The following is a 25,097-nucleotide window of genomic DNA, read 5'->3' on the forward strand; positions in this document are numbered from 1 at the left end:
GCACGGAACTCCTCTCAGAATGAGGAGGGTTTGGGTCGTAGTCTACCATGCTGGTTAAGTGAGGATTGGCATTCATCCCATAACTTTGAGAATTTATTTATTATTATTATATAACAAACAGTAAAATTTAAAACGCTTATAATTTCCGAAAAGTTAGAGGATCGTGCCCGGGATCGAATGTTGGAGCCTCAAATAGGTACCTGGCTGAAGTCTTAACCACTAGGCAAACACCGAGTAGATGTCGAATGTGTCTAGCTACTTACTAATTTTTTTAGGAATTTTCCAGTTTTCTCAGAATGATTTTCTATTTATTGTGCAGGGTATAGGCAAACGTACTATATTAATCTTTTAATTCATTGTAGTTAATTGGGGTATAGAATCATAATAAAAACAAATGTAGCATTCTATGTTTTGAAGAAAAACATTTTTATTTAGATTATAAACTTTGATAAAAATAATTATATTAATAATATTTTTATGACAACTTACAAATATTCATATAAAAGAATAACGTAACATCTATTCAATTTAAAATTAAGTACATTAAAATTTATCAACGAAAATGGAATGACCACTTTCGGATGTGTATAAAACAACTAGTGTGACTACTCGTATATCCGCGAGACGCAGAAAATGCGCGCGCTCGTCGCCAGCGCCCGCGGCGTCTCCTCAGCACGCTGCTCCTTCTACCCCCGCCTAAACCGAGGCGAAGAACGTGCGCACGCTCTTTGCCGGCACTCCGGCTCTCAGCTTGCCGCTCTTCCTACCCCTAACCCAGCCCGAAGCGCACAACATGCGCGAGCTCATCGCCAGCGCCCGGACGTCTCCTTAGCATACCGCTCGTCTACCCCCAGCCCAGCCCGAGACGCAAAAAGTGCGCGCGCTCGTCGCCAGCGCCCCGGCGTCTCCTCAGCACGCTGCTCCTTCTACCCCCGCCTAAACCGAGGCGAAGAACGTGCGCACGCTGTTTGCCGGCACTCCGGCTCTCAGCATGCCGCTCTTCCTACCCCTAACCCAGCCCGAAGCGCCCAACATGCGCGAGCTCATCGCCAGCGCCCGGACGTCTCCTTAGCATACCGCTCGTCTACCCCCAGCCCAGCCCGAGACGCAGAAAGTGCGCGCGCTCGTCGCCAGCGCCCCGGCGTCTCCCCAGCACGCCGCTCCCACACCCCCAGCCCAGCCCCAGCTCTAGTCCACATCAATATACACACGTCCTATAGTTACTCTGATAAACTTAATCATTGCACAACCACGCCGCCACTCCGGCGCAATGGCTGGCGACGCGCGACGCCCCGCGAACACGCCCATTAACTACTAAACTGAATTACGTATTTTATTGCTACTGACGTTTGTGACTTATGACGAGATTCAGAATCACGATCTAACATCAATGTGAGTAAACATTAAAGCTGAACAATTTATAACCATAAGTACATAAATAAATATCATTACGTCGTTACACGCTTATGTAGGTAAAGTGTATAAAATATAAGTACTTAGAGTCCGCTCCACTCCAGAAGTAAATGCAGACTTTGAGCAATGAAATGCATAAAATAACATTAGTAATAGAGATTCTAAATTTCTTAAAAATAAAGTGATAAGACATCAACGAGTGATTAAAACATCAACATAATGGAAGATATCGAAATTGCGCCGGACGAAGGGTCTCGGCGCAGCTCTTATGAGAAAACAAAACAACACATTACATAAAATACGTAAATATCAATATACGTATAAAGAGCGTAATCCTAATAAAAATTCGATCCCTACCTGCAACATGTGTGACGATAAAATGACCTAAACTTAAATTTCTAACTCTAAAATCATCAAGTAATCTAGACTATGTCATAATATGGCAGTTAATCGAACCGTCCGCACTAGGCACAGCACTTAAAATAATATCATGGGCGACTTTGTCTACGACCAATCCTTTTAAGGAACAGAACCTGGTTCTGAATTTTGAATTAATCGGTGGAGAAACCTAACATATTTTTGTGTCGACAGATAATACCAATTCACACAAAATGAACCGAGCGATTTTATCAGAATTTAATATTAAAAAAATCGGCACGGTTCGAAGATTGATTATGTTTTATTTATCTTATAAATACGTCTCAAACAGTAAATCTATTCACATTCTATGTTGTCATGGCCCGATAACTTATGTATCGTAAGCATAAAATATATATAAAAATCTATTATATCAATAAGATTCTAAAATTGTAAGTACACAAACCACTCCCGCGGATGAAAATGTAAATGTTGTTCCAATGCTTGTTTATATTTTGAGCCTATGTTGGTACAGACGAGGACTGTGGTATCGTACATTATGCAAAATAGTGATCGTGTCTCATTTAAAATTTTAATTCTCGATTATTAATTAAATTTATTATCTTTATTATTAACCAATTCCCTAATGGGTTTCGAAGGCTTCGTCGTATAGTAATAATTGATCAATATAACAAGAATTTGGTTTAAAAATAAAATTATAATAGCGAGATTAACATTCATAAAATCCTACCCGTAGGCCTGTTTATAAGTTGTAAGTATGTAAAATTTAAATTACTGTTCTAGTCCTGTTACAGTTTTCATAAAATTGAACCAGCATTGTGACTCAGCTTAAAACTAATATCAACTTTACTAGATGAATGAATTGAGCGAGCTTATAAAGCGAACTTATTAATATAAAACTTAACAAAGTGGATGGCATTTAATTTGACTTAACTCACTTATATTAAAAGATAAAAATTAATTATTATGTTGAAGGCACTTTACTTTTTCTTTATTGTAGACATTTATCCACAATAAAACATTTGTGACAAGAACTTCTTATTTTATCATCATGGCAAGATTTAAAGGTACCTGTTAAAACGATAACTACATATTACATCTAGTATGATATCCGAGTGAATGGCACACACAATTAAACTTAGCAGCAAATCATTGCAGTTCTTTAACAAGTTATATTTATTGTATCAAGGAATTTTCAGGACCATTGTTGAAGAAACCAATGTTCACACTACTAAACACGACAATCACTTTTCTTAGCCATCACCATTTTGTGACATGCAACTTCATAAGGCACTAACAGATACATAATATTATTATATACAAAATGGTCTTGATCGCCGTAAATCACACGGTGAAAAAAGATTTGTGACATGGGTTTAGTCAATATTTAACGTAACGGTGATGTTCCTTAATAGTAAATTTCAATCTGAGATCGACACTTTAGAGACAACCTTATTTATAAATAATAATGAGCGTATAAGTATAAAATGGAATGTTACGGAATTTCAACGTCCACCACGTTAAATATACATTTATTGTGATTCTAAAGAACTATGAAACGTAAAGCGGATAATTAAATAGGGCGTGGTGAACAATGTTTAGCGCGGGCCAAATTACCTAATGGATTGCAAATGATAATACAATCTACTTAGATTATATTATACCTACCTGTCTAGACAAAACCGTCGCCGAAATAATGCTACTTAGTAAATTACATAGGAATATAATATGAATATTAATTATTAACGTATCTATTGAGCTGACAGCATTAATTCCTAATTCGCAATTTTATAAAACGTAATCATCAAGTAGGTATTAGGTACAAAAAACAATTGGTATCTACGTTTTGCTTATATCAAAAACGAAAGTTTATCTAGACATGTAAATACTTAATTTAAAACGACTGATCTTAAAGACAATAACGCCTGCGCAGAATTTCCATATAAAGTGATAAGAAGAAATGCGGATTCACTAATGTTAGTGTTCAAGAGGCAATTCGACGAAGGTGATGTCGTAGAGAGGCTCGTCTTCACTGGAGCCCGCGGGCCGCACTTCTAGTAGAAATAGGTCCTCGTTGCAGTAGTATGCCAGCATCTCATCGTCAATTTTGGCCGTAATCCTATAATGGACATAACAAAATGCTGATCAATAAATCAAAAACGTAACGGTTTAGTAAAGCTATTATTGTTATGGAACATAGTTAATTCACAATCTAACTTAAGGATTAATACTGTATTTTTGTGTCAATTAATGTAAGGAATATTACTTGTGCCTTGGCAATAATTACGGGTATTAAGGTCGGTTCGGGGAGGGTGATGAGAATTAATATCTAAGCGACGTAGGGTCTGTCACAAGCGAGTGAAGTTAGTGGCACGCCCCCCGAAAAAGCAAGGCGACTCGACGCGAGGCGGCCGGTATGCGCCAACAAAACTTTTAGAGGCCAATGAAAACCACTTACCCTTTCTTGTTCTTTCGATAAAGATTATTAATTGCCGAACTTGAAATTTTGTACTTATTCTCAATCTGAAAATGAGGAGAAAAGAAAACAAATTACAATGGGCCTTTTGACTTTAAACCGAGACGTCTCGTCTAACGGATCGAACGATGGCTCGTAACCGGTCTAGCGCGGTTTGACAAGAACAAAAAAGTAAGTCGCGCGAGGAGTGCGGGACCCGGTACGGCGCGCGGCGGCCGAGTGTGTTAATTACAACATGCAGTTATGATGATCGTGTGGGTTGTATTAGACGGGGTTATAAGCGCCACATCGGTTACAGGGCCGCGGCTGCGGCTCCGCGCCTCGCGGGGCGGCACCCGCGGCCGGACGAAGCGTCTCGATTCCTTAACTTCAAACTTCATAAACGAACATCTCGCTTATTCGTGCTCTGCGGTTAGCTGACATCACCAAGGTTATTCTCGTGCTTACCGCGTTCTGCGGCTAGTCCTTGATACGTAACTGTGACCCGGCAGTCCAATCAGCTGACCGGTCAATGTGACGTGCCAAGTGTTATTTGTGTTTTAAATTGCAAGCACTAGTACGATTGAGCCCTTAGAAAACACGATATAGGCTAATACTCTCCAAAATCAATGTTTCGTTACTTACGTACAGTAGATATACTACTTTGGTACTAGGTACAAAAAGTGTAATAGGGAGACAATAAAATATTAATTAGGTAAGGAAGTAATATTAAATATATCGTTTTTATAAAGTATTTTATCGGCTAAGAAAACATAAGCGGCACAATATCGTTCAATACATATTTTTTGATTTTTTGGTTTGCGAACAAATAAGTCCTTGTCAAAATACTGTCGTTCTTTTTCTAAAAAGCTGCTAACTACAAAAAGCAGTTTTTGAGTTACCACTAAAAACAGAGGAATTTTTAAAAACTGATGTTTCTAAAGTTGAATGCAACGTAGGACTAAGGTTTATCCTTAGTTAGTTTTTAGTTTACCTAATCCTACGTAACAAACTTTTTAGAAACATCAGTTTTTCTGAATTCCCATGGTTTTTTGTAATTTCAATTACAATTTCAATTTCAAATAACTCACAAACTAGTTTTTGCAGTTAGCTGTTTAGAGAGAACAGCCGAATAGTATTCCTAGCCAGCGTGTTTTGTATGGGATCGTACTAGTGCTTGCATCTTTAAATGAGCAGGGTAACATGGTGACTTACCGCGTGCAGGAGCCCCTGCGTGGTGGGCGGCACGACGTGCAGCGGCGTGTACACGTCGTCGGTGTCTTGGCGCACGTACAGCATGACGCGCTCGCTCAGCGGCGGCGTGGCCGTGCGCGCGCGCTTGCCCAACACCACTTCCAGCTCTAGCGAGTCTTTCCTGTCGCTGTAAGGTGATAGACCACCTACGTCGGATCGGTACCTGTATAGACCATAAATTGCTATTAATTAAAATAATGAATAGCTAGCGAGCCGCGACTTCGATTTAGGTTTTTGAAAATCCCGTGTTTTCCGATAAAATAAAATAAAAAGTAGCCTATGTCACTCTCCAAGTCTTTAACTATGCCAATACGAAAAATCACGTCGATCCGTTGCGCCGTTGCGGCGTGATTGGAGGACAAACCAACAAACAAACACAAGGGTAGTGATTTTAATATCTTTATATACCTATACTACTAATTAAAATTGAAGTGTCTGACTGTTATTTTGAAATAACTACATGCTTTTTAATGCATTTAAAAAGTATTTTGAAATTTACTCATGAAATGATAACAGATAAGTCCTAACACATCTAAAATCAATCTTAGGAGTTAGGACTGGAGAGACTAACTGGGACGGTCAAAGAAACATGTACGAATTATTACGTTGTGTTGCAATCTACCTAAGTATTAGTTCATTTGAAGTAAGTTTGTTCTCATATCAAAAGTAAGAGTATAATATTTGGCTGTTACTTACGCTGGAGCATCTGGTGGGAAGTGGTTGTGGAATTTCAACGCGGGCGCTTGAGGTTTCGCCGCGTGCAAAAGGAAGGGAGAAGCGCCCTTAAGGTGAGCTTCGGCTAGAGCTGTCTCGTCGTGCCCGTAGAAGCCCTGTATATCCATTCCTGCTAACTTGTCGATGTCTTCCGCAGGACTGAACAAGACAGGCGGTTTTGTTAAGTCGGCCATTGTATAGAATTCACTTCTTTCGGTCACCGGATGATAGATTTCGTCTAGCTTTTTTCTATTCGTGGCGGACATTTTTCTTTTCGCTGCTCTTCTTTCTTCATCTCGCGTTTTTCTTTCCGCACCCTTTGAAAATATAAATTTAATTAATGAAAACAACGTTGCGTTGTAATGCCTTCTCTGTTATAGTCCTAGTTATATTCCAAGAAAGACATATTTTAAAAGTCTAACCTAAGAACGTTCTCATCCAATTCGAGTCTGTGAAAATACGGATTCGGATGGATGGGAACAAAAAATATCATAATAATATGTCATAACCTACCATACAAATAGTTTTATGACTACTTCGGAACGTATTTTCACGGCTTCGTATCGGATGAGTGCGTAACCGTCCTAAGTGAGAAACATTTCAGATCAGATGAAAACATTTCTACGTGGCGATCGAAATTCAAAAGTAGACCCTGATAAGACCTTGCCTACCTTGGTAAAAATCGAAAGAAGTAGGAAGGTGTATTACATAAAATTTTCAACGAACGAGAAACAGATTAAATATCTGAATACTGAATCGTCGTCATTATTGAGTCGGAATGTTTTCTTACCTTGTCACAAAACACTTTGATTTGACAATATCCTCTGTGATAAACTTGTGTATCCCGGGGGTCCTCGAAGGTGTCAATTTGTATATGAAGTGGTAAACCCTGTAAATAAATAAAATTATCATGAATCGTTGTATTGTCGAATTTGTGTATATGTACTTAGTGTTTTTTTTATTCCGATACAAGTCAGCTCTTGACTGCATAGCACCTGGTGGTAAGTCAAGATGCAGTCTAAGACGGAAGCGGGCTAACTTGGAAGGGGTATGATAGTTTCATTAAATCTATGTCCGTCTCAGTTCAGATCAGTTTCCACGCGGAATCATACCGCTTAATGTTAAACAACCGGGTAACGTTAAGCCACGGCAGACAGACATTATAAATTCCCAAATTGCCCCAGCCCGAAATCGAACCCGGGACCTCCCACTAATAAGACCACAGCGCTCACCATAGCGCCACGGAGGAGATGCCTATTGTTTAATTCACAATTTTACAATCCGTTATATTGCCTTTCCCTTTGTAGTCTCAACAATCATTCTTTTGCCGGATAATTTGCTGAGCTACGTTAACAAATTACTAAAGTTATTTCACGCTTAAAATCTATGACTGTCTCGGAGTTTAAATAAAAAAAAACGGTTTAATAAACGTATAAGGGATAATTGCGTAAAATCTACGAAAAAGGAGAAATATGCACGTGTCTGAATCGAAAGACGGTAAAACTTCTTAATTGCGTCGATTCGAGGTCATCGATATGGCGGCGTCAATATGCAGTGATTATTAAATTAAGAGGCTGGCTGATACTGAAGCTACAGGGAAATAGACGGGATGATGGAAAATACAAACGAGTGAGCGCGCAGGTTATTATACTTAGTTGGTAATTCACGACACGTTGATGGGCTCTGATAGCAAAACTTACTAGCAACCAGAGCTTATAAAGTCCTAGGGGTACTTGCAGTACCTTCTTCTTTGTCCTAATATGTGCTCGATATTTAAATACAGTCTGCTATTATTTTAAAGCTTAGAATTCCAAAGGCTGTCAAATTCCTAGAGGGGGATTCCAACATCAATGGTCAAATTAGCTTAGAATCTAAACCGATTTGACAGGCTCCAAGTTTTTACATGGACCTGACCTCTGCTACAACCGTTGTCTGATTTCGATTAATATTTAAGTCTCAATAATATTATTGAGTTTGGTAATAATGCCGCCAAGGCCAAAAGGCCAGATTAGCACCTGTACATTCAGTCACCCATCCAGATAAAGAATCTGTCAACGTCTCTTACCCAGCACCATCGTATGCCCTGTGGTAACCAGGTAAGTATAGGTACATCCCTCTATTACCTAGCGTGGACGAGTGGATTTAGGTTATTAAAAACCTCGTGGGAACTTATTCATTTGATGTCCTTCTCCGGAATGCAAGCTATCTCTGTCAAAAATCGGTTGAACGGATGGGTCGTGAAAGGCTAGCTGACAAACAGAGAGACAAACAGACAAACACACTTTCGCATTTATAATATTAATATGCATTGCTGTAAAACGATGGGTATAATATTTTTTTAGGAATTTCCAATGTTTTAAGAGTGGATTATAATATTACAACCTAGGTAATTTGCTCGCCCAATTATTTAGTGTTAGTTGAATGGCTAACATCCTAGAAACGGGGAAATAGACCGGGTGATGGGATCTGAGCTACATGCAAATGGCGGAAAGACCTAAGTAATATAATACAAGAGGCTTACAGCCTTACGTCACTCGCTGGTTATCAGGTTGTCTCAGGCAACAACGCGGGTAACGACCTCTTGCCTCCATGGCAACGACGCATCGTAATTTCATTTTATTTAAATACTTTCTGTGCTACAAACTTAATTAACGTTCTGCTAAATAGAAAACTGTAATTACATGTGTATGTACACTCTGTATTCACAATTAGATTTTATTTCTCCTACACCCGTTCATCTAGTATCTGTTACATTAATCCATACTTAATATTATAAATACGAAAGTGTGTCTGTCTGTCTGCTAGCTTTTCACGGCTCATCCGTGAAACTAATTTTAACGAAATTCGGTACATAGATAGCTTGCATCCCGGGGAAGGACATAGGCTGCTTTTTATCCCGGAAAATCAAAGAGTTACCACGGGGTTGTTAAAAATCTAAATCCACGCGGACGATGTCACGGTTATCATCTAGTAAAAATATATTCTTACAAATGCATTATACTTAATCTTTCAGATAATAATAAAACGAGGTATACAAGGGTAAGACAAAATTTTTGACAAAGTATCAGCCTGGGTATAATTATATTTACTTATTTTAACTACAAGTTAACGTTCCGCTAAATAATTTCTATTACAAGATTCAGTCAGTCACTAAGTCAGAATACTAAGAATACAGCACAAGACCGTGGAGTGTGGAAGTCCTTACAAGAGACCTATGTGGCCAGCTGTGCACATGTATAGGGTGACGATGATGACGATTCTTACTACATAATCCAATAATAATTTACCTAATGTTATATCATGGAAGTATGTTTAATCTCAAACGTATAATTCTATGGGTAAATAAGTAATTAATAGTTACGAACCTTTACTCCCTTTTGACTGCTGAAGTCCGTACTCAAACACTGAACAGCGATATTGATCTGAAAATAAGCAAAACACGTTAATCATTATGCGAAAATAATACGTTTTTTACATCGTCGTATAAAATTACACAGTTACTAATTATGGTGAACATTTATTCTTGCGAGGAAAACATCGCATGCACGGCGTTTACGAGATAGCTCCACCTTATACGCTGGCAATAAGACCGGATGTGCGACGTCATAACTGAGATGATTGTAAAAAGCTGTAAGTGACGAGCTGATTTTAATGAAACTTATTGAAGGTTCAATGTGAGTGTGTAATAGCGTAGCGAACGTCGGGAGGCAACGACGAGGCTGGGCCATACTCATTACAGCGGTCTATGCAAATGACCCTACGCGTTTTTACTCCCGCCGCGCCGACGCGCGACTCGCTACCGATCAACGTCTCACACACCGCACATATTACATTATGTCGCAAACTGCTCGCATCCGCTATGGCTGTTTCGAGCAATCGTAAATAATTATGAATATCGATAACCGATTATTCACGGTTAAATAATGCCCAAGTAGAAACCAATTTTATAATTTTAAACGGCACACAAGGAACACACACAATTTCCGTTTCACGCCTTAAAGCTATAATTTCTATCTTCATGAATTATACTGATTAGATTCTGTATTGAGTATTATCGCTAATGGTGGCCCTGAGCTTGTGGACTGGAGGTATACCTACGCAGATTGCTTTATTGTCAGGGTTCTTTCATGGAGTTTTAAATATTCAAAGATATTGAATATAGTCTTTGCCATAACCGCATTAGGTACATCGATCCTTTGTACACGACTTCCGGAAGGTGTTTGACAATTATGTCTGTTTATCAGTTCATTCCCTTACAAATTGCCGACCTACTCTTTCAATTTTGATAAAATCACATCACATCATGCATTGCCAGACATACCAAGTCTCGTAGCAACCGCCCGCCATACACCCTTAAACTTTTTAATTTCAGGGTGTCTGGCAGGGGTTTGCTATGACACCCTTAAACTTTTAATTTGCAGAATTGACAAACAAAAATACAATAAGAAAAAAATAAACTTGATTGGATCGAATTTGGTCTCAATCTTATTCTGTAGATTTCGAAAATATATAAGTTAATATTATATAACAATAAAGGATCGAATTTGTTCTGTATTCTGTAGATTCCGAAAATATTATATAAGTTAATATTATATAACAATAAACAAAAATATATTATATGACAATAAATAAACAAAAACCACCACGGACGACAGTTTATGCCGTCCGTGGTGGTGTTTTTAGGAGGAGTTTTAGTTTTTTATATTTATCTTGTGTTTTTTATTTTATCTCTTTTACTTGTGTAACTTTTAGTACCAAGTAAATCTATGAAAATTAGTTATTATGTGAGATATTTAAATTAGGTACTTATCCAAAATTTTATTAAAATTTATTACTTTATCGTAAAAAATGTAGTTACCGATTCCCGTAACATATTATTTTAAATTTAAACCGTTCACCGAACCGGTGGCATTGTCTCGTCGAGTGTTCAAGAACGACAGAATTTTTTGCTTCATTTGCAGTTCGGCCAAATAAGGTTATAGGATTTTACTCTTTTTTTAATTAGCCTTAATAAGTTTAATCAAATCATGATCTGAATTTAAATTTATTAAATAATGGTATTGGTTATAAATAAGCGAATGAATGCTATATTCGCTCTTACATACAATCGGATGCATTGCCATAACAGACGATTTCCCATAAACAGTTGTAACTTAGGAGAGGCTTTTAAATTAAAACAGCTCTCAGTTTTTCATGTTATCTTTTGAAATTCCAACTAAGAGAAGTTATAAAGAAATCTACAAAAAGTTTTTGCTCTCCCGCCCAAGTTTTGTGTGACTGATTTATTGTAGGTAACTACTCACGATTGCACACTCACCCAGTTTTTACTGATAATAATAATACGATACTGATAATAATATTGTACTTAAGTACATAATTATTATTGAAAATTCAAAACAAGAGTTCTACAGTCTTCGTTATCGAGCAAACATAAAATAGACAAATAAAATTATCGCTATTTTATAACAGGCTAGCTAATACCTGTGATCCATGGATTTCAGTTATTTTAAATCCCGTTCGAATTTCTCAAAATCCTTTTCGTACCACTTGCTCAAAAAAGTGACATTCTTTGCCACAAAAAGCGAACATAACAATAGTCATTTTTAATCTATTAAAAACAGGGAAAGAAAATTGTACTGAATTTCATTCATCCTCTACGGGGAGAATGTGATTGAAATTTGGAATACTTACCGATACTGAACTACATCTGTGTCACCATTGAGTTTGTATATAAAGCATTATGCTTTCATCTTTTTGAAAAAGGAATACGCATTTATTATGCAGTTATAATTATTAAATAAACGAAAACCGACGAGGCCGTATGAGCTTGATGCCTTTGATTACCGACAAAAAAATATTAGTCTAGGAATTTGCCACGTTTTTGTTTTCCTCAAATACATAAACGTTAAGTTTATTTTAATTTATTTTTATAAATAAGTTAATGTTCTAAAAATAGGTTTAATAAATGCTTATCCATATTATTATTATGTTAATTTTTTCGCAAATGGTACGAAAAGTAGAGTATTTTCCTCGGTGATAAAGCTGTCTTAGTCTTGGGTGAGCTTAAATCCCTCGCTACACTCAGGACTCGTCTTAAATCCCTCGCTTCGCTCGTGATTTAAGTTTTTAACACCCTCGCTACGCTCGGGAGTAAACCTCCAGTCCTTCGTTACGCTCGCGATTTAAATCGTCACCCGCGACAGAAGACACTGCTTTATCCCCTTGGTTAATAATCTACTATTCTTTCTTTCTTTCAAAGTACGCTTGTACTTTAGTAGGTTTATGTTTTATGAGTATAGATACAGAGTTCGAAGGTACTTTAAATTTGAAGAGTTGAGGATCAGAAAGTGTGATTTAACATTTTTGGGTTGATGAGTTTTTTTATTGTACTCAAATGTTGGATTTTATAGATTTCTGAATATAAGAGATTTGGTAATGTGTCGTTTTTCAAGAGAAAATAGCATACTGCAAAAGTCGTGTGAAAAAAAGGGCGAGTCGGACTCGCGCACGAAGGGTTCCGTACCATAATCTATAAAAACGGCAAAAAATCATGGCTGTTGTATGGGAGCCCCCTTAAATAACTATTTTATTCTGTTTTTAGTATACTTGTTATAGTGGCAACAGATATACATCATCTGTGAAAGTTTCAACTGTCTAACTTCACGGTTCATGAGAACCAGGCTGGTGACGGACAGCAGAGTCTTAGTAATAGGGACCCCTTTTATCCTTTGGGTACGGAACCCTAAAAATAGCAAAAATCTCATTATAGTCAGGAACTTATAAATTGTGAACTACACTACACGTACAGTAGCCGGCAAGAAATATTGTAATCGACCTTTAGAAAGAGGTTTCGGCTTCGTAGAGCGTTGTCTCTGTTACTCATACAGTATGGTGACGTTTTGTCGGTCGCAACGACAGAGACAATGCACTACGAAACCCCTCTCTCTCTTAAGGTCGATGTACAATATTTCTTGGTGGTTACTGTAAAAAGATTTTCTCGATTTTTGAATAAAAACGTAGTGTAAATGACACTTTTTGATCCTGACCTCCTCATTCGTAACAGTTAGATTCAGCTTACCTTTGCTGCGCTTTCTAGCGGGTTCCAGTAGACGGCGATGGCGTTGTGGGCCACCTCCTCGATGCAGCCGGCGAGCCCGATGCTGTTCTTCGTGTCTGCAACAAGACCACAACTTGTCATTAATCTTGTCTTCAAGTAACTGTGTACTAATGGTTACGGAGATTTCGATTAAGATATCAACGCACAATACGTCACCGGCGACGGAAATTTATTTGCTGGGCGTGAATAATCACGTGATAGCATCGATTCATCAGGGACTGCTGTTTCCATTTCTGTTAGCGCGCAATTAGCAGCGCCCGGACCTAAATTCCAATCAGTCCCACCTCTCAAATAGCAAACGCAAATTGCTTTACGTAGTACCTATATTGTTTTAATAGATAAACACAATTATGTATCGTTTTTACAAATAAATTGCCTTTACGCGTTGAGATGACGCAATGTTTATTATATTAAGTTTTTACGACGCATTTTATGTTTTAGTAAACTAAAGCACTCGTATCGATATAACAATCATCATCATCTTCTGAACCTATCGACGCTTCGATAGAGCACGGTCTCTTCTGGGAAAAGTTCCGGCTATAATCCGCCATGAGACCACACCACCACACACTTTTGAGAACATTGTGGAGAACTATCAGGCATGCAGGTTTCTCACGGTATTTTTCTTCGCCGTTAAAGCAAATGATATTTAATTACTTCAAACACATAATTCCGAAAAGTAGAAATACGTGGCTGGGATCAAACCCTGGACGTTTCCACCTAGCGGTGATAGCCTACTGGTTAAGATATAACAATAAGCTTCGCCTAATATTTGCAGGTGTTCAAGTTAATCCGCGCGCCGCCTTAAATAAGTCACCGTGTTGATTTGTATTTTGTTCCAGTTGTTTATTGCATTCGGAATACGATGGTTGCATTAACGGACAGGCAGTGGTCGTTAGTGAGTAATCGTGGCTCGGCGGGTTGCAGAGAGATGGAGCGTGGGTGCATTATCACTGACTCTAGGGTAACCATTTCCTTTTATAACAAAGAAATGCCTAAATTGAAACTATGAACAAAATTTGAAAGTATTTTTCAGAATAAACATAGATCATATTTTTCATTTTTAATTACAAGCCAGAATAACAGAAAACTTTTTCTTTTAAATAATGTTTTAATAGTAATTTTATTGAATGTTCTCTTATAAGCTTGTCTATCAGTTGTAAGTTGGTAGCCCTGACTAAGCCAAGCTCTATGCAATAAGCCAAGTTACGTGAGGGCGCCGCCCTCGAGCGAGGGGGTATGCTAGTTTAATTGTTAAATAACAATAGTCCGCAACAGGTCGAAATGGCAATCAGGGTATGAGGCGGGGGGACTCCACGCACACCAGCACGTCACCCGCGCTTGCCCGTAACGGGTTAGCGCGGGGGCTGTGCGGTGCGTTCCCTCCCCGATTGCCATCTCGACCTGTCGCGTACTATAGATGCAATCTCTCACTTACCGAATATATGATGCCCATGACTTTGTCAGTGTTGATTTAGGTTTTTTAAAAATCCCGTTAGAACTCTTTGATTTTCCGGGGCAAAAGGTACCTAGCCTACGTCCTTCCCTGGGGTGCAAGTTATCTCTGTAGCAAATTTCGTCAAAATCGGTTTAACTGATGGATGTGAATATCTAGCAGGTAGATAGACAGACTCACGCATTTGTAACGTGGAGTAGGTAGGTATAGATGGATATGGAAGCATGGATTAAATGTATCTAACTTTTGTCTCGGAAAATCAGAGTTCCGACGGGATTTTTAAAAAACCTAAAGTTATGGGCATCATCTGTTTGGTCAGCACTTTTGCCTTCCCGGCATCCAAAAAGGCAAGATTGCTGTACAAATTAGTATTAAGAGGGCTTAGACGTAGAATGTAAGACATTTTTGTATCCGGTTTGTACTCTACAGGGGTGACATGCTCACTTTGTGAGCAAACCCCTGTACAAATAAATTAGATTAAAAAGAAAACATCTGTTTGGTACAGAGATAGCTTGCATCCCGGAGACGTTACGGGCGGAATATATCAAAATATTTTATCTCGGAAAATCAAAACGTTCCCACGTGATTTTTCAAAAACCATTTACGTGGATGCAGTCGCGGGCGTCATCTAGACTGCCTAATAAATGGCATGAATTCCTAACTGGTAACCCTATCAGTGGGCCTGCAATCTGTGCGGGCGCGCTGACGTGTTTACGAGCACCGGGAGGACGCCGCCCGCCCTCACGCAACACATTGTTTAACAGCTTCTTACAAATTTACGAGTTCAACTATGTCACTTATTGATGGATATTTACACCTTTCTAAACATAATATTACCATACCCATATTATAAATGCGAAAGCGTGTTTTTTATTGGTTTATTCCAATCACGCCGCAACGGAGCAACGGGTCCACGTTATTTTTAACCGACTTCAAAAAAAGGAGGAGGTTATACAAGAGTTAATATAGTTCCATAATAATATTTTTTGGGGTCGGTGCCAATGAGGTGCCATTGTGGAGTCCCATAAAAATATGAAGTCTAGACGATTCGCGCAGCTAAAGCTAATTGGCACCGGCACCAAAAAGTATTATTATGGAACTATATTAACTCTTCTATACATAATATATTCGGTAATAAATTAAATTATTTTTCAATTTTTAGTGTTTATGTAACGAAGTCGGTTTTTATTTTTTTTGTAAAAAAAATTGTATGGGTATAGTTAAAGATTTGGGGACATATGCTACTTTTTATTCAAAGAGTTACCGTCTGATTTTCAAAAACCTAAATCCACGCGGACAAAGTCACGGGCATCAGCTAATCTTACATAATATCGATATAAATTTTAAGTAGTTTATTGGTTTTGATGTTGGAACTCGAAACCCGTTTACGCGAAGCAGTTATAATTAGGTATTATATCACGAATTTGAAAATAAAATCTTAAAGAGTAGTTACTGCTACTACTTCATAAAAATATTTTTAAATACAGACATCAAGGAAATTGAGACGTTATTAACTATACTATACAGGGTTACAGGGAAATAGGACACGATCCCGTTAAGGGGTTATCGTACAGGACATTACCTATCAAACGACCCCTAAAGTGCTTATGCAAAAGTGTATCGTTTTCGAGCAATTCATTTTTTTACTTTTTTCTTGGTAAAGGGTGTTTACCAAGGGGTGTTTGCCACTTTAAAAATAAATAAAAATAAGGAACAATGTTTTTCATCAGATTTTTTTTTATTTCTTGCTAGTACACATCCTTGTTAATAATAAACAGTTATAAACCAAGAAAAATCTTCAAGCATTTTAAAATTACAGCCCAAAAACTGTACAAGTTTTCAATTTTTAAATTTAATTCTTTGAATAACTTGCAAATTTTCTGTAAAAATTACTATGGCACTTATCCTGCAGATTATTTTTAAAACATCTACGTTTTGTTAGCTAACCATTGGTATAAAAAAATTACAGAAAAAATCATAAAATCAAGAAAAAATTACACAACAAAGAGACCAGCTAGAAAATTCTAACAAATGCTATTGCCAAAAAAATTAATCAGAATCAATGTAAAAACGATTTTAATGCAAAATCGTTGCAGATTATTTTTCAATGAGGTCAAAAGGTAATATAAAATCAGTCAAGTGCGAGTCGGGCTCGCACACGAAGGGTTCTGTACCATCGTACAAGAAATAACACTTTAATTTTTTTTAATTTTCATGGCGGCCATTTTGTAATTTAGTATTTGCTGTTATAGCGGCAATAAAAATAGGTACACATTCTATGAAAATTTCAAGTCTCTACTTATTAAGGTTCACGAGATACAGTCCACTGATATACAAACGGACGGCCGGACAGACGGACGAACGAACATGAAATTTTCACAGAATGTGTATTTTTATGGTTGTTTTTTTTTAGTAAGTATGAAATTTTACATTTTGTCAAAGTTGATAAAACTCCAGCATCGAAACATTATAACGCCAGAGTAAAATGGGCCTAAAGGTCTTCGATTTAAAGTTATGTATTCAGTATGCCCGATTTAATAACCGACTTGCAAAAAGGAGGAGGTTCTCATTTTTTTCACAATTCATAAGATTTCCGTTTGGAGCGCTGCAATCGAAATTTAAGGCTGAATGCAGTGGTGACTGTTGCCAATGGCTTCGTAATGGAGTTTTGCCAAGGTTTTGCCGCCATAAGTTGTTGATCTTTATGATATTATCGCCATTGTGTTAAATTAAGTTTTAAAGGCATAAGAGACACATGTATTAAATAAATAAACTGAAAAGAGATCGTTATCCCGATCCTCATAGACAATTCTATCAACGCGACGTTGCGACGAGATGATTCTGTCTAACTATAAAATTAAAAGAACTAATCAGTGAAGCGTGAAGTGAACGAAAACTGACAAAAGAGCTGCGCGGGTAAACCAAGGAGCTGCAATGCCTGAAACGGCCTGTGGACACGCGATACAAGAAGACATGTACGTAATCGGAGAAGGTATTGTGCGGAGGCGCGGTGCGTTGCGGCTCAGGCGTTCTGCCCTCCCGCCCCGCCGTCCCGTAGGTTGCGAGCCTCCGCGCTTTCACACGCCTGCGCACAGGTGTCCGGTATCGCCCTTGACGCTGCTCCCAAGTTCGTTGCATTTGTCCTGCGTCCCTGCGTCTCCCCCATTACGCCTCATCATTATGCTCATTGTACGGCAAAATATATACAAATTGCATTTTGAGAACAAAGTTGGAATATGTTTTCATCGTGTTAGTAAGTAAAAAGCGGTGATAGCCTAGTGGTTAAGACGTCGGGGGTCCGGGGTTCGACTCCGGGGACGCATCTCTAACTTTTTGAACTCATTTGCAACTAAGTAGGTATCACTGGAGAATTCTCCATGTTCGGTGTATGAAGTCTGCCCATCCGGGCCAGCGTGGTATACTACGGCCAAATCCTTCTTTTTCTGAGAGTCATGCACAGTAGTGAGCCGGTGATGGGTTGATGATGGTGAACTGTCTACGATACAGCTAGCTGCAGTTTTCATGATTGAATAGAATCCTGTACTTTAAACTTCTTTTGTAACTGATTGATTTTTTTCAGACAGCTATAACGAATGGATTTTTAGTAGGACTTATTAGTATTTAGATAATTGGCATAATGAACTTGGAAAGTTTTTACGTTTACCTAGAATTTAGATAAGTAGGTGTCATCTCTGAGTTCTTGCTGGAATTTAGGGAAAAAATTGTTTCTCGGAAACGGCTCCAACAGTCTGGATGATGTTTTGTAATGTGTTACTTTCCAAGTGTATCTAGATAGGCATCGCCCTGAGTTCCCGTGGGAAATCAGGGATAACACCAATCAAATCGAAAGACACCGAGCACAGTCCGTTCGCGCCTAGGTAAGTATATACTTAGTAAAATAATAATATGACAACATTGTGTTATTGAATAATAATTATACGTATTATATTAATGCTATTCGTGGACATAATAATGCTATTAATTTAAATGCAAATAGGCAAAACTAATTCAAGATTTGCCTGGCCAATATCTTTAACATTCGAGAAAACATTTGGCAGAGCTGTCGCTTGGTCGTTAACAAGGGACACCAGAAACTGAATTCCTTCGTGTTTAGACATTATTTTATTCCATATAATAACACAACAAAGTAAAAAATAAAACTTGACTAACATCGAGATAAGCTAGAAACCTTGACATTAAACTTGGCCCGGCGCGCGAATTAATGGCTTCCATGTTTTTATTTTCCTTGAGATTAAATTTATAGACACCGCTTGTGGCCGGAGAGTCACTCATTACAAATGCTACGACTCTCAGTTAAGTAATGTTAGATTGTATAAAGTGTCATATATCAGCGTTGTTTATTTCAATAAGCACGTCAGATGATTCGCAAGCTTTTATCTAACTTTGTTGTATGGTAATTGGGGGTCGATTTTAGGACAACGTTTTAATCTAACTGCCCTTTAGATCACGGTTTCAATTTAGATATAATTAATAAATCATAACTATTTAATGCAGTCGTATTGTAGGTAAGATGGGGCTTGCTAACGACGAAGAGGTAGAGGCAAGATAGTATCACGAACCCAAACTTGACTAAATAGAAGTGGCTAAAATACTGCCTGAACGCCAATGTAGACAAGGTCTCATTTAATTGAATCAACCGGAAATCTTCGAACGTATAAAAATGATGCCTTATATGTAAAGCCCGGTAGAGTACATAAATATACGGATATGACAAAAATACTTGTAATCTCGTACGCAAGTTTACAGATTCCGTAACTGGTTAAAAAAAAACAAATTATCGCGGTCTGTTATTACATTAAATGATCAAATACAAAATAATATTACTACCTATACTTTAGTGGCTTCGTAGCAAACGGCGCGGCAAGACGCGAAGAGGGGAGTCATCGCGCAATTAACATGCTAATGAGCGCGCTCCTCGATATCATCGCAGTAATTATGTCCGCGCACCTCTATATTGTACGCTAACTTATACGTCGTCTCCTCGGTTTAGACAACCAACCATAATATATCATGCAATCAATGCTTCGGACGTCTTCAAAATAGTCATAATATTATATTATGTTTTAAGTTTACATCGACAACTAACAGGTGCTACGGCATCGTCACTAGGTTTCTCACGAATTTTTACGATTTCCTGTTATTTTATTCTCTGTTCATAAACTCGGCTATCTGTATCTCTATTACATCGTTTTAGTTAACTTCATTACTGGGAAGTCCGACGTTCGATTTTAATTAGTTAATATGAAATGCGCCCGTGTACTCAACAAGCTTGAGAAACTGGAGAAGGTTAGACGACATTAGATATGGCGCCAGGGGTTTATTTTTAGTCGGGAATTGATAGGTCGGGAGGGAGGCGGTGCGCGGTGGTGTGGCGGGTTATTTATGCAAATGTCCTAACGACACATAATGGTGGGTAGCGGAGTGCAGTTGCGTCTCCGCGGCTATCTGCCTGCAGCACGGTAATTAGGTCCTGCGTGCCGAGCGCCGCCGCCGCACGCAACTTCTTCTGCATGTTTCTGTGTCGCCTCGAGCACGACTAACCATGTTTTTGTATATATCGTGGTTCGAGACCTCGCATTAGCTACCGTCTCACTATTACACTCGCAGAGTTCATTGTTTTCCAATTAAAGTTATTTACATAAACTCATTGTAATTGCCACATAGCACGCGAACGACAAATAAATAGTGTGAACTTACCGGCGTCGAGTATCCTTTGTTTGACTGAATGTTGTCTCCCGTGCCAGAACTGCCATGCCTTAATTTCGTCTTCTGGTGATTTTTCTTCTCGGAACATAAGCATAACGACGCTCTACAAAAAAGAAAAGAATTTTTTAGTGAATTGTTTGTTGGTTAAGCTTGTAAAATAATGACGTAGGCATCCGCTAAGAAAGGATTTTTGAAAATTCAACTCCTAACTGGGTGAAATAGGGGTTTGAAATGTATGTAGTCCACGCGGACGAAGTCGCGGGCATAAGCTAGTTTAACATTAATTATATTACTACGCATCAAAATATAAACTAATTGACTATCATGCTTGCAAATAAAACAAGAGAGACATAAAACAGGAAAATCCTTATTTTCACAGCGTGCATATTAACTGTGCATCAAAATATGCCTAATGGCCTACACCTAATTGACTCAGTAACCCAGAACGACATCTGATCCTCCAAATAAACGCAGTCTTGTCTGTCCTACTCCTAGTGTTTTTCTGAAGTGCGAAGCCAGATCCTGAATGAAGCAAGTCTTCGAGGCTGAGGTCGAAGAGCGAAGAGAAGAATTGGTGAGCGAAGTGAGCTGACGACATCTCTAGCGAAACGAAGGTTAAGTAGATGAAGGAGTGAGTTGGCGCAGCCAATTTAAAAACCAATCAGTCTCTGTCAAACTCAATCAGTCAGTTAGTCAACCATCCAGTTTAATTTTTTGCTGTACCTATCTACCCCAAGTGTTTGACAAATTAAACTAACTATATTTAAACATGACTGATTAATTTGGTGATTCATTTAATTCTAATAAACTTGATATTCAATTTTCGTGAATGCGCAAACGATAAATGTTAGGCGTAGGTACGCATTCAAATATTAGAAGCGCATTTATTTTAATAGTTTTGCTTAATTCATTGTAGTCGCTAAGTGTGATTTTTGTGCAAATATTTGATACACATGGTAGTGTTTTTGGTCCAACACTAGAATATTAGTTCTTCAGAACAAGAATTTAAATAGTAAGCAGATTTTAATTAATATTACTCTTTTTATTATCTTTCATAGGAGATATACGTTTTTGGCCTTCTAGTGTGTGTGCACTTATGAAATCAAATTATCAGGTAAATTGAAACGTGAAACGTGAAGATAAGTTCTTAAAACGTAATTAACTTTGTCGCCAGCTTTATAAGGTATAAAACTTAATTACAGTGTATGCCGCCAGCATTTTGCGAATAAGTAAAACGCGATTAGTAGTGCGCATTACTTAGGTACTACGTTAAAATAACTAAACTCGTGTTGTTGTACCGAGCATAATATTTTAAATTTTACTTTTCATTTTAGCCATATAAATGATTCACACGAACCTTTTGTACTATTTCCGTTCAGATGGTTAACGTGAAATATGTTGTTAGAGCGATTTCTATGGACAGGTTAGAAAATGATGTGAAAAAGAAGTGGCATACGTCAGGCGTGGTGCCAGGCTGCCCATATAGGGCTAACGACGAGAAAGCACCTCCGATCGTCGCCTCTGATTGATGGATCGGTGCGTCGATCGACGACGCGCGGCCGCACCCATGATCCTCAACACTATCGATGCGATTTACGTACAATCCCTTCTTACATATCGTATTAAGTTATGAGGCCCTAACTACCTCCTCGCCATTGGTACATATAAATGCAAAGGTGATAAGGTGAATAAATATTCGTAATCGGCGTAGAAATCGGCTATTATCTGGCACCGCAATTAAATATCGCAAGGACCCGTGGTTACAGTGTTAGCAACGGGTAATAAACACAATGTTTTACTGTGAATGGATGAATTTATGAGTAATTTGTGCCGGCGAATAGTTCTGCGTTTCAATAAGGGGGACACAGGCTTTCTCCGTAGATCTGGCGTCGCGTAAACTCAACGGAACCACGCATACTAATAGATAGCTCGAGTATTAAATTGTAACGGTGGTTTCCGCCTCTACGCAAGCATCACGATATTAATAAATTAAAAGATTCACTGCTTTATTAGAATTCCTAAGAGACATTGGTTATTGGGTATTTTAGTAATACATACATAATGCATGTTCAACTGTAAAAAAACGATTATAGCAGACATGTAATGCGTTTAACCGTATACCTACAAAAGTTATTCAAATATGAGTTTATTGCCTTAATATTTTATTGTTTATTTGACTTCAAATTATTATTTATCACAATACTTAAGCTGTACTTAAGGTAGCAAATAGATATTAGAGACAATAGTTAATGAATAATGAGTCACAAGTAGGTTTGATAAATATAAATATAACAATACCGATCTAAGCTAAGGCTTATCCCCCGTTCCCACTAGTAGTTTGTCTTTTGTCGCTTGATATTCCAGTGGCAGTACATTTTGACACAAAATCGGTTTTCAACCAGTGTGAATAGCTTAATATCCGATTTAAATCCGGGCCTGACAAAAGACAAGCGGGAACGGGGGGTAAAACGACTTAATATACAACCCCTTTTTATTTAATACTATAGCGACCCACCCTAGCTACGCACAGGGGCAATTTACTAATGAAGAAAATAAGAAGAACTTGGGTATATCTCAATTTTAACACAAAAATATCATCTAAATTTCCAATTTTTCCGGTAGAATTTCAAAACAAAATTTTTGTTAAAAAATTAGCCAAATTGGTCAAGCTGTTCTATATTCTGATTTTTAAATTTTCAAAGTTGATTTTCATTTGTATGTAGATTTATTATAGTTATTGGAAAACTGTGACATAAAGTTATACTGCGTAAATCTTCAAATCGAAACTCAACGTTTCTGAATTTTCGAAACGAAATAGGTCACCTATCTACAAATTAATGGATATTTTATAATATTATGGACACTAAACAAAAACTATTTTGAAAAAGTTTCTTTACTGTACTGTACCCAGATGCTGTAAACTAACGCTGAAATCGGATCAATCTCACATAAACCAGAACGTGTGGATATGGCAGACTTACTCGTATTCATAAAATCTTACTTGACAACGAACCGGTAATGGTTTACGTAACTTAGTATCCATTTTAAAGTTGCGATTGATAACGAACAATGTAGCCATTGTCGCCCGACAGAGATACATTGCTGCAATCAGCGATCTTAAATGTCTGAATTAGGTAACAATTAAAGACAAGTCGTCGTTGAATAATAAGTACCTAATGCAATTGCTATTTGCTGTGTATTGTTTTGTATAATTATTGAATGTTTTTTCGATCTAAATTAGTTTAGCAAAGTATCTAACCGTGTTTTCTTATCTTATTTAAAAAAAGGATATGATCATACGCTTTATAAATATTGGTTAGGGGTTTATTCAAAAAAGTGGGTGTTTGATTTACTGAAAGTTATAGTAATCGACGATATATACATAAGTATATTTATTTAAGGGTAATTAGGTTTTAGCTTAATGACTAAAAAACGTACCCAGTTTTTAGGGTTCCGTACGTCAAAAGGAAAACGGAACCCTTATAGGATCACTTTGTTGTCTGTCTGTGGTCTGTCAAGAAACCTACAGGGTACTTCCCGTTGACCTAGAATCATGAAATTTAGCAGGTAGGTTAAGAACACGGGTAGATTTGTATGTAAATCGTAGGGTCCGTGTAACTTCAAAACAAAATTATCAAAATATTATAACGGAAATCTGGCAATCTATAGACTATAGGTACAGATATTAGTTCCTAGAACGTATCTACAAAATTTCATTGCGTCCGATTGATTAATATTCAAATGAGAGTCAAGCTGCGTTTGTTTGGAGCATACCTACTACGAATAAACTCCTCTTAAAGCCAATAATCTAAATGTAATAAAAAGCAATTTGGCAAGTCTATAATTTATTAGCATAATAAAGTCTTTTATTTAATTTATTGTCCCTAAATCAAATCAAGCGATTTGAGCCAGGAAATAAAAACAGATAAATTTTTCTTATTAATATTATTGCATTGATACTTTATGGATTGAATCAAAACGATCTATATTATCGCTTTACTTTACTTTGAAATTATAATAACAATTATTATGGTACATGTTTTATGTTAATATTTTTTTACCTTTACCTTCTATAGGTAATTGCCTAAATCAATCAATCAAATCTATAATATTAAATTATCTACACAAAAAACCGAATCATTAAAACATGAGCAAAACATTTTTTTTAAATAATAGGTAGGACCCGTATCATTAAAATGTGCACTTAACTCGCATCCAGCAACGCTAAGGTGGCAATTTATTATGTAACGAGGTAGGTGTGTACAACTAAACATTATAAAACATTGTAACCTAAACTTACGCTTTAATCATATTTAGGTAAATTTAGGCCCGTATAAAATGACTCCTCACGCGCCATTTTTAACCGACTTCCAAAAAGGAGGTGGTTCTCAATTCGGCCCGTTTTTAATGTTTCCAATTTAACTACATCGATTTTTTTGAGGTTTCTGGACCGATTTGCAAAATTTTTTTTATTTAACAGAAGATGTTTCCGTGGTGATCCCGTAAAAAATTCTAGATCCCACTCCTCAATCCTGACGCTGCAGGGCTGTTGCCCACCTAAGATTCAGGAAGTGTTCATATTG

General features: G+C 37.5%; 1 protein-coding gene across 3 annotated transcripts in view; it reads right to left on the minus strand.

The window, feature by feature from the left end:
• Positions 1-397: 397 nt before the first annotated feature.
• Positions 398-25,097, minus strand: part of grh (grainy head) — a 161,999-nt gene continuing 137,299 nt past the window's right edge. For 2 of the 3 annotated variants that reach the window (XM_034982983.2, XM_034982972.2), the window contains 8 exons: positions 20,506-20,617; positions 13,293-13,387; positions 9,580-9,636; positions 7,005-7,103; positions 6,197-6,531; positions 5,462-5,663; positions 4,250-4,314; positions 398-3,910 (listed from right to left, as the gene is read on the minus strand). In XM_034982983.2, the coding sequence (XP_034838874.2) occupies positions 3,769-3,910; positions 4,250-4,314; positions 5,462-5,663; positions 6,197-6,531; positions 7,005-7,103; positions 9,580-9,636; positions 13,293-13,387; positions 20,506-20,617 (1,107 nt within the window). In that variant the 3' untranslated portion in view covers positions 398-3,768. The remainder of the gene's footprint in view (positions 3,911-4,249; positions 4,315-5,461; positions 5,664-6,196; positions 6,532-7,004; positions 7,104-9,579; positions 9,637-13,292; positions 13,388-20,505; positions 20,618-25,097) is intronic. The other variant, XM_034982979.2, reaches the window with a different exon arrangement.

The sequence above is a fragment of the Maniola hyperantus genome, chromosome 2 (genome assembly GCF_902806685.2).
Source record: "Maniola hyperantus chromosome 2, iAphHyp1.2, whole genome shotgun sequence".
Taxonomy (NCBI): domain Eukaryota; kingdom Metazoa; phylum Arthropoda; class Insecta; order Lepidoptera; family Nymphalidae; genus Maniola; species Maniola hyperantus.